The following is a 15,135-nucleotide window of genomic DNA, read 5'->3' as shown; positions in this document are numbered from 1 at the left end:
TGTTGCAGTCAGAAGTTCTACCAGTTATCTTTATCTGCTTCCTGCTGTAAAGTGTCTCATCAGTGTCACTGCTGCTCCAAGTTTAACACACAAATTTGCTAGTTTTCTCTTTCTCACAATATTCTTCATTGTTTTATTCAAAGGCTGCTGTGTTTCTGATGTTCGAGGTTGTCGAGCATAATGATGGATAAGGCTCTTCACAAATGGGGCTATTGACACAATGCTTTCACTTCAAAATTTTTTTGAATTGTGGGCCTCACATTTGCCTTCCCTTATCAACTTTGACAAAAAGAGTTACATTTAGAAATGTTATACAATTTCAACTGAATAATGTTATTTTGAATGTGTGTGTAGCTGTAGAAATTTCAGTGCTTTTCAGAAATACCCTCCTTTTTTCCATATAGGTAATTTTCATCACAGAATACATGTCTTCGGGTTCACTGAAGCAGTTCCTAAAGCGCACGAAGAGAAATGTTAAGAAGTTGCCACTTCAGGCTTGGAAGCGTTGGTGTACACAAATTCTTTCTGCATTGAGGTGAGTTGAGTTTCCTTAAATATCAGCAGCCCATTGGAATTATTAAATTTGTTAGGAAGAAACTTGTTTTGATATTGCAGACCTCTATAGGTGGCACCCGTAAACGGATAATTGGCGTAAATCAAGGAAAGCATGTTAGCCTGATACTCAAAGAATTCAAAATGCTTTTCGTGGTTTGTAGCTAAAAATGTCACCTTGGCAGACAGGTCTGCATTTTTGGTTAAATAAAGAAACTGTCTTTCTTACTTTATTAAACGAACTGAGAGAATGAGTTTGGGAAGTGTGTACACACCATATGGAACAAGTGATGATTTAAAAGTTGTTTATAAGCAAATATGATGCAAAAGATTTTAAAAAGTAGTGTGATGCTTAGCAAATACAGGCACTATTATAATTTAAATTAATATTTACTCGGTATTTTCGAACACTAAATAGCAGCACCAAAAATGAGCTATGTAGGTGTGTGCCAATAATACTAATAGGATTTAAAATTGTTCAGGAGGTCAGTCAGGAGAGGCTCATCCATGTTCCCTATGGCTTACACACGTGTCTTCTCATTCCTCATGAAAATGCAGTGTTCTCAGCATAGCAGAGCCCAGATGTCAACAGCAGCTGCAGCCCACGACCCTGCCGGGCCCTGCCCACAGTATACATCCATCTTTGTTGATGGGGTAAACGCTGATGTTTTTCTTTCCAGTTACATGCATTCCTGTTCTCCACCCATCATCCATGGGAATCTCACCTGTGATACCATATTTATTCAGCACAATGGCCTCGTGAAAATAGGATCAGGTAAAGTGAAGCAAAAGCAACTTTTTCTTACTGTCTTTAGTATTAAGACTTCCTTAGTTTTCGACAATCGTGGTGTCAGCTCACACCGTGAGAATTCATTTCCTTGGATGGCTTTAGAACAGTCCTGGCCGATACGATTTTAACACACACACACAAGAACATCGGCCGTGCGCGGACGGTGTGGGTACGCAGTTCACTGCCGTGGTGATTTACTGCAATTGTAGGGGGGGAGCGCGGTTGTTCCGAAACGTAAAATAGTATTGGCTTTATGTTATCCGACCGAGGTACTTGTGTGTGAAATCGGGCGGTGTGTATTGTTTGCAACAGGAAAAGTCAAAGCCATGCAAGGTAATATTCCAAAACTTGAACTAATAAAGATGTTTTAAATCTCTCCACAGTGGCTCCTGATGCTATTAATCACCATGTAAAGACGTACCAGGACAACATGCGAAATATGCATTTCATTGCTCCAGAATATGGAAGTAAGTATATAAATTAGTTGCTATAATGTACCATTTACAATGTTCTCATCATTTGCCTTATGACCATCCCTCCCACATAAAAAGACTTTTACGTTATTAAGGTATCGGAGATTCTTTGAACAGGTGAGAGCTTTTTTTGCTCATTTTCAGTCAGTCATCTTACATTTGAGGGACTCAAAAAGCATTGGATATCAAATTCATCTTGCCTAAAGTACATGGCTTACAGGGGCTCTTACTAATATTTCACTAGAACTTGGTTTGTTTGTTAGTGTTCATTACTTCAGACAGATATTACAAAGAGAGCATGCAGCTTCCTGGCTGCAGCACCAAGGGCAACTTCCAGAACGAAGGACAACTGCTTCAGATTAACCCCTGGAATTCTTCCCTTCCATATTTTCTTTGGCACTCTGTTTTTATGCCACTTTTTTATCCTTCTCTCCTCTCCCCCAATTGCTTTAGCGCCCTGTTCTCATCTGTTCTGTATACAAATTGCTTACAACTTTTTACTTAAATGCTATCAGTGTGGTACACCAATATTTCTTGTTCACCGCTGGTAGCTGAATGGTCAGTGTGACGGATTGTCAATCCTCTGGGCTCGGGTTCGATTCCCGGCTTGGTCGGGGAATTTTCTCTGCCCAGGGACTGGGTGTTGTGCTGTCCTCATCATCATCCTATCATTTTCATCGACTGCAGGTCGCCAAAGTGGCGTCAAATTGAAAGACCGGCATCGGGCGAATGTTTCGCCCAATGGGGGGGGCCCTAGCCATACAATTAAATAAATAAATAAATAAATAAATAAATAAATAAATAAATAAATAACCATTATTTCTTTTGCATTGTGATGCATCATGCAAGTTTGGACATACAGTAAGAAGCTCAAACAATGTAACTGACATCAATAATAGAAACTGTGGAAGAATTAGTTACTAAAAAGAAGACACAGTGAAATATACTCACATTGCGCTCAGAGACATTCCATGATAAAAGATACAGTACCCAGCAGAAATAAAAAATTAATTTCAGTCTTCTTTATGGATCAGTGTTGAGGACTGGGCTGTAATTTTATGACAACTTTGGCTAATGCTTACAGAGAGTAATTTTAAAGTTCATCACTAACTACCTGTGTAGCTACATAGGCAATATTAGTTGATGCGTAGATGGACAGGAAGGATTGCTGGAATAGAACATTCAAATGTGATTCTGGCCCTAGGCACCCAAATAAGAGGGGGGGGGGGGGGGGGTTAGGTAGCATTTTGCATGCTCCCCCCACCCCACCCCCACGTTCTGGAGAACATAGTTGTGGGTAACCACCATAAAGTTTTTTTTGTCACATACAAAATTTTGTTTTTATTGCATGACGTAATGGCCTATTGGTCCCTTTCTCCTATCTTAACTAAACCTGTCCTTCTCATGTTATTCCTCCAGTCAACTCCAGTTACAAGTAAAGAGTAGGTGGGGGGGGGGGGGGGGGGGTCTCTTAGGCGTTGGGAAACCCGCCTCCCTAGGGGAGTAAACCTTCAGAAGAAAATCTGGAAGGCTGCACCTCTCGTAAGTGAACAAATGAAGTTTCACAATTGCTACTAGTACCCAAAAAGCTGTGGTCAAGGTCGGATACACTAATGATCAACACAGCAGTTTGAGAGGTGAAGAATAACTAGATTGCTAATACAATTAAGGTAGCAGCATGGAATGGCAGAAGATTAACGAAAAAAAGAAGTGGGCAGAAATTTTAGAGAAACAAGGTTCCAAGACACAAACAGCTAGAAGGTAACACAAATCATAATATTTGGTGTTCTCAATTGGAACAGAAAAGTTGGAGAGAACAAGCAAATGGCTTAACATTTACATGCATAACAGATCAGAGAAGTGAATTACAGAATGTCATTATATCAGTGAAAAAATTGTGATTATCATTGCAGTTTATGCATCTCACGAAGGCAGGGGAGGGGAGCACAAGTCTCCACATTTCGTTTATGAACTGCAATCAGTTTTGGTCAAGTGTAACGATAAACATCAAATAATACTGACAAGCAATTAAAATGGAAAAAGTCAGGAATAAACCTATCCCAAACATTTTAGGAATCATTGGAGAAAACATCTTAAACAGTGGAAGATTGCAGAGAGATTTTATTTCTTGTAAGTAATACTTTTTTCCACAAAAAAAGCAGCCATAAAGATACATGGTCAGCTCAGGAAGTTAACTCTCTTATTGACTATGTAATCATTAATGAAAAATTAGAAGGCAAGATAAGATACACAAGGAGGCACAGCGCATATGACATAGTTTTGGACCATTTCTTGCTTATATCTGAAATAGGTATCTACACTAAATGAAGAAAGAGCAAAAAACTGACAAGAATGATACCTACAAAGTATATCTTGGTTCAAATGGCTCTGAGCACTATGCAACTTAACTTCTGAGGTCATTAGTCGCGTAGAACTTGGAACTAATTAAACCTAACTAACCTAAGGACAGCACACACATCCATGCCTGAGGCAGGATTTGAACCTGCGACTGTAGTGGTCGCTCGGCTGCAGACTGTAGCGCCTAGAACCGCACAGCCACTCCGGCCGGCACAAAGTATATCTGTTAAATGAAACTAGCATATGAGATCTGTACCGGAGGAGACTTACTGAAGAGCTAGAGCAGAAAGAACAACCAGAAGAAATGGGGAAGAAATGGAAAACTATAGAAACTGCAGTTAAGAAAGCAGCTGAAAAAGCTTTAGCAAAAGGAAAAGATAAGAAGGAAGAATGGATTAAAAATTTAGACACTAGAAATAGGTAAAGTACTAAATAAATAAATATGCTTATCTTGAGTATCTCAATGAAATGACTGAGGAGAATCATAAGATTTACAAACACTAGAGAAATGTGGCAAGTTTGAGCAGTAAAATGAGCTCAGTGAGAATCTTGGGATAGGTTTGCAAGCATAATAGAAGACAATAAAACAATGAAAACATTGTCAAATGGAAAAAGAAGTTGATCAAATAAATAACATCTAACAAGCAAAATGGATGAAAACTACAAGAACTTTTTATATGAACGAATGTGCTCTGCAGAAAATAGAGAGGGGGAAATTAAAATAGGATGTCTGGATAATTTATATATGGATGAACTAAGAGAAGCCCTGAACTCCACAAAGAATAGAAATGCTACTGGTATGGATGGTAACAATGCCGAACTTCTAAAATATGGAGGCACTCTACTATATAAGAGAGAACATTTATTTAATATTTACTGCAGAAATGGAGCTATTCAAGAAGCATGGTCAGAATCAAAGGAAATATAACTGGGTTTAAAAAAGGAGTCTGCAGCATTTGCAAGAACTATAGAGGAATCGGCTTAATACACACTACATATAAATGTTATTCAAGACTAGTAAAAAAGACATTACGATTACAGCTGAGAGTTCAATAAGGGAAGAACAAATGGGATTTTGGAGGGGCAGGTCAACAGCCTATGGAGTATTTTTAATGAAACAAATAATTGAAAACTAGAGAGATCATAATAGGGAAACCTATTTAGCATTTATTGATTTTTATTAATGCTTTCAATAATATTTATAGAGAGAAACTATGGAGAATTATGAGAAAAACAGAATATCTACTACACCTGATAAATTAAGTATTTACAAACACATGACTGTTATTTTAGCTATAAATTGTACTCTAATACAGCCTATAACTGCAAACAAAGGAGTTAGACAGGTGTGTAGGATTTGACCCACACTTTATAGTGTTTATTTAGATGATGCAATAAATGTGTGGAAGGAGATTTTTAACTGGGAAATTAAGATTATCAGAAATTCCTGCTTGTGGTGGTGGTGATGGTGAAATGGATTGGAACTGGCCAACTCATTTATATAGAAAATGGGAATTGTAAGGTTCTGCTCCCTCCTTCTCTCTCTCTCTCTCTCTCTCTCTCTCTCTCTCTCTCTCTCTCTCTCTCTCTGTCTCTGGAAAAATTTCTGGTGACGCCCATGGTGGTGGATGTCTCACACTTGTGGTGTTGGCAAGGGAATGACATGTTTTGTGCAGAACTGAAAACAAAGATGTGAAAAAGATCCCAAGATTGTCATTTAAGAGCGTGAATTACAGTGGCTGAAGATCTTGTGAAATATGTGCTTCAGGTTTTTGAGAAATCATTGATACTGACATGGAGAGGTCTTCTCCAGCAGTGGGATTGATTTTTTTAAACCAAATATACAGTGATTTGGATTAAGATCCTGGGTATCGCACCTGGAAACTGTCCACGCTGGTGGGCCCTTGTTTACAAGTAATAGACCAAATCAAAAATTCTGAATTTTGTGGTATACCAAATGACCCAGAGAGCTCCCTGTCACTGGTTGATAAGCAGCAGCCAGCAGAAAGTCACACTCTTAGCTCACTTATTTGTTTTATAGTTTAATTCTTAATTTATTTGTGTGTTTTTGACTACTTTCATAGTTAATTTCACAAATTTCAGGCCTATTACAGTATTTGAGAGTTGTAGTATTGCTTTTTAGTACCCATATAGTGTAAATCCATGTAGTTGTCAGTCATCTGTCTTGAACAGCTTGTGAGATAAAAGAGAGGGAAAAAATTGTTAGGGATGGATAAGGACTGCACCTGTTGTGTACAGATTCAAGGGGAATTGGCCACCATCCGTAAACAGCTGGAAGCTGTGTTGGCTGTGGTTGAAAGGCTGCAGGCTGTTGCCCTGGGCCGCGGTGACATTGGGACATGTGAGACGATCGCTTTGACGCCTCTAGAACCTGTAGCATCGCCTGGTATCTCTGATGTCACTGCACCCTCGGATTCAGGCGTCCCTGCCGGTCGTCATTTGCCCGACAGTGATAGGCGAACCGTGGTGGGGATGCGAGCCCCTGGGCGGAAGGCGGAAGTTGGAGCTGGCTGCAAGGCTGTACGCTTACGCCTCCATAACAGGTTTGAAGTACTGCCCACTGCTGAAAGTACTTCTGAGCCAGCAAGGGTGGCCTCACCTGTTGCAGCAGTGGCTGGTCTTCCTGGGAGGTCCAGACAAGCGCAGAGGGTGGGATTGCTTGTTATTGGGAGTGGAGCCCCTTAGGGTATAATGGAGCTGAGGACAGGAAGAAAGCCAATGTGCACTCTGTGTGCATACCGGAGGAATCGTCCAAGATGTGGAAAGGGTCCTTCCGGATGCCATGAAGGGTACAGGGTGCAGCCAACTGCAGGTGGTGGCTCATGTCAGCACTAATGACATGTGTCACTATGGATTGGAAGAGATTCTCTCTGGTTTCCAGCAGTTGGTGAAGACTGCTAGTCTCGCTAGTGAGATGAAAGCAGAGCTCACCATCTGCAGCATTGTTGACAGGACTGATTGCGGGCCTTTGGTACAGAGCTGAGTGGAGGGTCTGAACCGGAGACTCAGACAGTCCTGCAACTGTGTAGGCTGCAGATTCCTCAACTTGCGCCATAGGGTGGTGGGGTTTTGGGTTCCGCTAAATAGGCCAGGTGTCCACTACACACAAGAGATGGCTACAAGGGTAGCAGTGGCTGTGTGACCTGGACTGGATGGTTTTTTAGGTTAGACAGTCCCGGGAAAGATCAAAAAGGGCTACAATCTCAAAGGGTACAATGCAGAGAAATGACGAGAATCGACCAAGCAACAGTCGGTATTGTTGTTGTAAATTGTCGTAGCTGTGTTGGAAAAGTACCAGAGCTTCAAGTGCTGATAGAAAGCACTGAAACTGAAATAATTATAGGAATAGAAGCTGGCTAATGCCGGAGATAAATTTTGCCGAAATTTTTACAGAGGCGCAAACCATGTTCAGAAAGGATAGATTAAATAAAGTAGTTGGTGGTGTGTTTGTGTCTGTTGGTAGTGCTTTATCTTGTAGTGAAGTTGAAATAGATAGTTCCTGTGAATTACTATGGGCAGAGGTTATACTCAACAGCCATACCAAAATAATAATTGACTCCCCCTACTGACCCCTCGACTCAGATGATATAATAGCTGAACGGTTGAAAGAAGACTTGAATCTCATTACAAATAAGTACCCCACTCGTACAGTTAGAATGGGTGGAGACTTCAATCTACCCTCGATTTGTTGGAGAAAATAAGTGTTCAAAGCCAGTGGTAGACATAAAACATCTTCCGAAATTATACTAAATGCTTTCTCTGAGAATTACTTTGAACAGTTAGTTCAAGTGCCCAGACGAATCATAAATGGTTGCAAAAACACACTTCATCTCTTAGCCACAGATAGTCCTGATCTAATAGAGAGAGTCATGACGGATACAGGTATTAGTGAACACAAGGTCATTGTAGCAAGGCTCAAAACCATATCAAGCAAAACCACTAAAAATAAACGCAGAATAGATCTATTTAAAAAGAGCAGATAAAAATTCTTGTGATGCCTTCCTAAGAGAGTGTCTCCATTCCTTCCAGGCGAATTATGTAAGTGTAGACCAGATATGGCTCAAATTCAAAGATACAGTATTGACAGCAATAGATAGATTCATACGGCATACGTTAATAACAGACGGGACTGATGCACCATGGTACACAAAACACCTCAGAACACTGTTGCAGAAGCAATGAAAGAAGCATGCCAAATTCAGAACAACACAAAATTCCCAAGACTGGCTAAGTTTCACAGAAGCTCAAAATTTAGTGCAGATGTCAATGCAAGATGCTTTCAATAGTTTCCACAATGAAACATTGTCTCAAAATATGGTAGAAAGCCCAAAGAGATTCTGGTCGTATGTAAAGTACACCAGTGTCCAAAAACAGTCGATACGGTCACTGCACGATAGCAATGGAAATGTTACCGATGACGGTGCCACTTCCTTCACGAAAGAAGACGGAAGTAAATATTCCGGAATTCGAAACCAGAACAGCTGTTAGCATGAATGACATAAAAGTAAATATCTTAGGTGTTGCGAAACAACTCAAATTGCTTAAGAAAGCCAAGTCTTCCAGTCCAGATGGTATACCAATCAGGTTCATTTCAGAGTATGCAGACACAATAGCGCCTTTCTTAGCAATCATGCACAACCGCTCACTTGACGAAAGTTCTGTTCCTAAAGACTGGAAAGTAGCACAGGTAACACCAATATTCAAGAAAGGAAATAGGAGTAACCCATTGAATTACAGACCCATATCACTGCAGTTTGCAGTAGGATTATGGAGTATATACTGTACTCAAACATTATGAATCACCGTGAAGAAAATGACTTATTGATACATAACCAACACGGATTCAGGAAACATTGTTCTTGTGCAACACAGCTAGCTTGTTATTCCCATGAGGAAATGAGTACTGTCGACAAGGGCTCTCAGATCGATTCCATATTCCTAGATTTCCAGAAGGCTTTTGATACTGTTCCTCACAAGCTACTATTAATCAAATTTTGTGCATATGGAGTATCATCTCAGTTGTGTGACTGGATTTGCGATTTCCTCCGAGAGGTCACAGTTTGTAGTGATAGACGGTAAATCATCAAGTGGAACAGAAGTGATATCTGGCATTCCGCAAGATAGTGTCATAGGCCCTCTGCTGTTTCTGATTTACATAAATGATCTAGGGGATAATCTGAGCAGCCCCCCTGTAGATTGTTTGCAGATGACACTGTAATTTACCGTCTACTAAAATCATCAGACGATCAATTCCAATTATAAAATTATTTAGAGAGAATTTCTATATGGTGCGAAAAGTGGCAATTGGCACTAAACAAAGAAAAGTGCGAGGTCATTCACATGGGTACTAAAAGAAATCGGATAAATTTTGAGTATACGATAAATCGCACAAATCTAAGGGCTGTCAATCTGACTAAATACCTAAGAATTACAACTACCAGCAACTTTAATTGGAAAGACCACATAGATAACATTGTGGGGAAGGTGAAACAAACACTGCGCTTTGTTTGCAGAACACTTAAAAGATGCGACAAACCCACTAAAGAGACAGCGTACATTACACTTGTCTGTCCTCTGCTGGAATATTGCTGCACCATGTGGGATCCTCACCAGGTAAGATTGACGGAGGACATCGAAAAAGTGCAAAGAAGGGCAGCTCATTTCGTGTTATCGCACAACAGGGGTGAGTGTGTCACTGATATGATACACGAGTTGGGGGTGGCAGTCACAGAAACAAAGACGGTTTTCTTTGCGGCGAGATCTAGTTACGAAATTTTAATCACCAACTTTCTCTTCTGAATGCAAAAATATTTTGTTGACACCCACCTACGTAGGGAGAAATGATCATCCTAATAAAATAAATCGGAGCTCGAACAGAAAGATTTAGGTGTTCTTTTTTCCCATGCGCCATTCAAGAGTGGAATGGTAGGGAAGTAGTATGAAAATGGTTTGATGAACCCTCTGCCAGGCACTTAAAAGTGTGAATTGCAGAGTAATGATGTAGATGTAGACATTAGAGTTCTGCTTCATACAATGGTTGCATGGTGTAGAGGATAGGGTAATAGCTTCACCCACAGGAGGTTGTGGGTTCTTATCTTGTCGGGTGCAGTATATTTTTTTTTTAAAACACATATTGAAATTGACTCTGATCACCACTGTTATTCAATTAATTGATTTAAATTTAATTTTTTATGTCTCTTCTTTTGTCGCATCATTTTAATCACAGTATGAACTTTCTAGTTGGTTTCAGTTTTTTCTTTATATAATTCTTTTTCCACTCAGAATTTTTGTAAATGTAATTTAGTTACATTTGTCTATTATGATATTAAATTATTTGAAAATTCTGATCCATCAGTTAAAAAAACAAGAGACAGAGTAATCTATTTATATTGACTGTACAGTTGTCTGAAAATGTGTTTTTCATTACCAAATGTGCAATTTGTTTTGCATGGTAGTCGCCATACAACCATTCAAAACTTAAACTGAATACCTATTGCACTATCGACAGAATAAGCAGATGAATATTTAAATGAAACAATGGTTTATTAGTAAAATGGACTTGAAACAAAATGAGAAATACATATAATGGAGGCAGTAATGTGAACAAAGTAAAACAGGATTAGAAAACAAAAGAAATTAAATCAAAATTAAGAGATGAAAGTAATTAACAACACATGAACAAAGATGTCAAGTGGGAAAAGAATGATAGGAAGAAAAATGAGAGCAAATGAAGTAGTTGATAGGATGATTAAAATTATGTGACAAAGGAATGGAAATAGAAAATTATTTTTAAATCAATTGCTTGAATAAAATTGATGATCAAAGTCATTTCGATAAAGATTTTAAAATAAAAGAAAAAAAAGTATTGTAACTCACAAGATTCGAAACCACAAACAGCAAGTTTGTGAAGCTATTATCCTATACATTATATCATGCAGCCAGACAATATATTGCAACTTCTTTTAATGGTATTGAGTGTCACACAAAATTTTGAAGTTTTTTCCTCAGTTATTTGCAAACGAGGGCCCACCAGGGTGAATGGTTGCAGTGTGTGACATGTGGGAGCTTAACCTACATAACTGTATAGAAGGTTGCATAAAGTTGATTCCACCACAGGGGACCTCTCCTTGTAAAGTGGTAAGGGAATATCTAGTTGGTGACTGATTGAAAGTGACAATATTTTTTGTGTCAAAAGCCAGAGTTCTGTGCGGATGCTGTTTAGCGGTTAACTAGGTAGCATACTGTCTGCCCTAAAAAGTAGAGGTGCATAAGATTACTGTCTCATTTAGATTACTCCTTTTTCTTGATTGCAGATGAAGGTAGGTAACCAAATAAATTCAGAAGGACCAGGTTAGGGAATGTGTGTTCAGGTTCTGGAGTAAGGCACGAAGCTTATCTGCCATGGGCCCAGATCGTGAAGATGTCTTCAATGAATGTGAATGAGACAAGGTGTTGTGTGGATTTGAAGGCTTCTTTTAGTTCACTGATAAACTTGTGGCATGGGAGTTCCTGACAATTTTCTTATATGTTCATGGAGTTTGTGTTCAAAGGAGAAGTACCACCAGAAGGTAGTTTCCCATGAGGTTTAGGAATGAGGTGGTAGATTTGATACCAGTAGATTGCTGGGAATGGGATATTGGTCTACAGAGCTAAGTTAGGGAGGTAGTGGAGGATACAATTAACATTTGGATGTTGGAAGGGTGATACTGTTACTCTATGAAAGCAGATGATGTTTCTGTGGAAGTGCTGTTAACAGCCATGATGAGCCAGCAAGTTAAGAGACTGCTGGAATTAGTTTATGGAGATCTGTCAGCAGGTTAAAAATAGCTGTATAGGGTGTAAAGATGAAGGTCGATTGAAGTAATAGACTTTGGAAAGAGCTTAATGTTTTGCCAAGCTGCTAGATGTGTAGTGGAGTTGTCAGGAAGTTGCTGTAAAATGTGAAGTCTTCGTTATTTTTAGCTAATGAATAGTAGTTTTTCAGAGAGCATGTTCTAGGGTAGTGTCTTTCATGAGTCATGAAAAACTTTTGTGTGTGTGTGTGTGTGTGTGTGTGTGTTACTAATCTCAGGTGTGAGAATGTAAGTTCACTGGCTTAGCAAGCCTTCTCATAGGATGGTTGATAATGTTGTTCCAGTTGTTAGAGGACAAGGATCTTGGGATCTTGGTCTCAGAGATGGGATAGAGGAAATTTCCAGAGAGTAAAAGGAATTTGTAACACCATCAAATGTCCATACATGGAGCTCACGTCTCCTTGCCACCACAGAGCCTGAGCCCTTATAGCACTACTTGCATTTCTGTGCTGCAAGTGTATATTCTTTCTTCCACTCTACCTTTTCATTGGATGGTTTTCTTGGTGCTGATTGTGCTTGGGTCTTTTGTGTTTTGGACATTTGTTTTCTTACCTTCAAGCTTTCTTAAACTCCTTTTCACTATTAATTATGTGGTCCTGTTGTTGGGTCTGACTTGATACTTCGTTCCTCAATTTTGTAGAAGTGCAGGTCGCCCAGTGCAGTCTATATTCATTGTACCTTTGTTTCTTTGCACACTTCTTTCTTGCAACAGTACTACATCAAAAACCCAGCATGGTTGCCATTTGATGTGGGGGAGAGGAGGCTCATCAAAGTACCAACGTGGCGGCAGCCCTCTAACCGTGCAGTGATCTGTTGGTGCCTTATCCGGAAACTCCCCATGCAAGTCAGAGTAATCCCCATGCAAGTCAGAGTAAGCACCCATCAAGGCTGGGGAATTGGCTTTACAAGTAACAGTTTACTGACCATTGCTGTGGCTGGGTGTACCTGTGGGGAGAGCCTCCGTTTGGAATGGGTGTGAACGTGAGGGAAGATTCACACATGAAACGAATTCAACTTTCTTCCACTGGTGGTTGCATGGTCCCAGCAGTCTCTTCTGAAGCAAAGACACATTACAATGTGGAGAGCTATGACCCCAAAATGATCTCTTCCCTGGATACGCCATGGGAGGAACATAGGGCTCAGACACTTGCTTTGTTGCAGGACAGAGAGGGATTTCTTTTTTACTACAAAGTCTTTGTTCTTCATAGAGCATCTCATGGGGAGGTTTGCCAAAGTGATAGTGATTTCAAAAACTGAGAAGTGGCTCAATTATGCTTAAAACGGCCACCTGCTTCTGTCACGGGTGCTGCTTGCTTGCTTGCTACAAGCTGGTTGATATTCCCGTCACTGTAATCCCCCATAAAAGTCTGTATATGGTACAGGGTATCTTTTTCCACCAAGATTTCCTTTCACAGATTGATGATGAGATGCATGCCCTTTTTGAGTGACAGGATGTGCATTTTGTCTGTGTCCAGCTGCGCCAAAACACAACAGAGTGTATACTGTAGCCTTCATCTTGGCCTTCGAAGGTGACTTATTGCTTGACAGAAGGTCAAGATGATTGTGTACCGGGATGTGGCTGTCAGTTGCACACGAACGCTCCTTGTGCCCTTCTCCTCATCTGTGTCAACTGTGAGGAGCACTGCCAGGCTGCATTGTCTTCAAAAGCAAAAATAAAATTCAGGAATAAAAAATCCGTGACCACCTCACAGAAGAGGTCAAGAAGAAATACGCTTGCCTACATTCTACGTGTGCAACAATGGTGTATGCTACTGCTACGATGTTGCTGTTCACTTTAGTGATGTGCCATTGCCCTCTATGTCTGCTATATCTTGCCATTGGGGTAATTCGGCTTCACTCCCTTCCCTTGTTGGGATTCCCCCATACCCTCCTCTTTGAGAGAGCTGACTCCCTATCTAACGGGGACATCAGTTCCCAGCCCCTAGCTGTTGAAGCAATGTTCTCATTTGGCACCCCTTACCAGGGAGGTGTCCCTCAGGACACTCCCTTCCCAGCTATCTGCTGACCTGCAACCAGGTGCCAGGTGGTGGCAGCAGGAGCCAGAGGCTGCAGGTCGTAGTTCCTCCTCTGTCCCTGAATCTGAGGCAGAGAAGTACTTAGAAGTCCAGGTCATCTAAGAACAAAAGGTTGTCCAAAAAGAAAGAGATTCTGATGGTTCCCGTCCCACTAGACCCCCCACATGTTCTGGCTCTGTATCCATGGCTGTGCTCCATATGGCCTCTAAGGTTTTGTACCCTCCCCCCCCCCCCACCCTCCCCTCCCCTACCCTACCCTACCCTACCCTACCCTACCCTACCCTACCCCCCATCCCACCTCCTCCCATTCCCCCTGGTTTGGCACAAATGTGTATTGACAGTTTATTTTCACAACCAGTAGCAGTAAGTGCCCGTGAAGTATGACCCACCACCTTGGTCCCTGCAAACATCCGCAGGATAGTGATAGCGTAATCATCCACTGGAACAGTAGCGTTCTTTTCACCACGCGGGTAAGCTGTGACATTCATTTGTGCACTTCCCTTACTTTTTGCATTGCACTCCACTCAGCTTGTTTCCCAACAATCCGGGCCCTTACCGTCCATGGCTATAGGGGCTGTTTTAAAGATCTCACTAACTAGGGAATGGCATTGAGTGGTGGTTGCACATACGTTGTGGACTGTTTCTACAGCAAACATGTGCCACTCAACAAGGCTTTAGAGCCTGTGGCTGTTTGTGTGAAGACATCTCAGGAATTTATTATATGTGACATGTAACTCCCTCCTGATGATGAAATAGCCCAGAACACATTTTGTGTACTGTTTTCTCAGCTCCCCTTCCCTTCCTAATATTTGGTGAATCCAGTGCCCACAACCCTTTGTGGGTTGGAACTACAACCACTGCCCGTAGTAAAGCTGTCAAAAACTTGCTTGCAAAGGTCAATCTTTGTCTCTTGAATGCTAGTGTTTCCACACTAGCATTCAAGCATATGGGTCTTACACAGCCATTGATCTTCCCATTTGTAGCCCTTGTGTTCACCTGTCCATCCATTGACGAGTCCATTTTTATGACCTGTGCAACAGTGATCATTTTCT

At 40.7% G+C, this 15,135-nt stretch overlaps 1 protein-coding gene across 2 annotated transcripts in view; it reads left to right on the top strand.

The window, feature by feature from the left end:
- The window catches only part of LOC124594509 (nuclear receptor-binding protein homolog), a 423,006-nt gene that overhangs the window by 353,560 nt on the left and 54,311 nt on the right, over positions 1-15,135 (top strand). For both annotated transcript variants that reach the window (XM_047132885.1, XM_047132893.1), the window contains 3 exons: positions 405-535; positions 1,233-1,327; positions 1,726-1,809. In XM_047132885.1, the coding sequence (XP_046988841.1) occupies positions 405-535; positions 1,233-1,327; positions 1,726-1,809 (310 nt within the window). The remainder of the gene's footprint in view (positions 1-404; positions 536-1,232; positions 1,328-1,725; positions 1,810-15,135) is intronic.

The sequence above is a fragment of the Schistocerca americana genome, chromosome 1 (genome assembly GCF_021461395.2).
Source record: "Schistocerca americana isolate TAMUIC-IGC-003095 chromosome 1, iqSchAmer2.1, whole genome shotgun sequence".
Lineage (NCBI taxonomy): Eukaryota > Metazoa > Arthropoda > Insecta > Orthoptera > Acrididae > Schistocerca > Schistocerca americana.
This window is presented reverse-complemented; position numbering and strand designations above follow the sequence as displayed.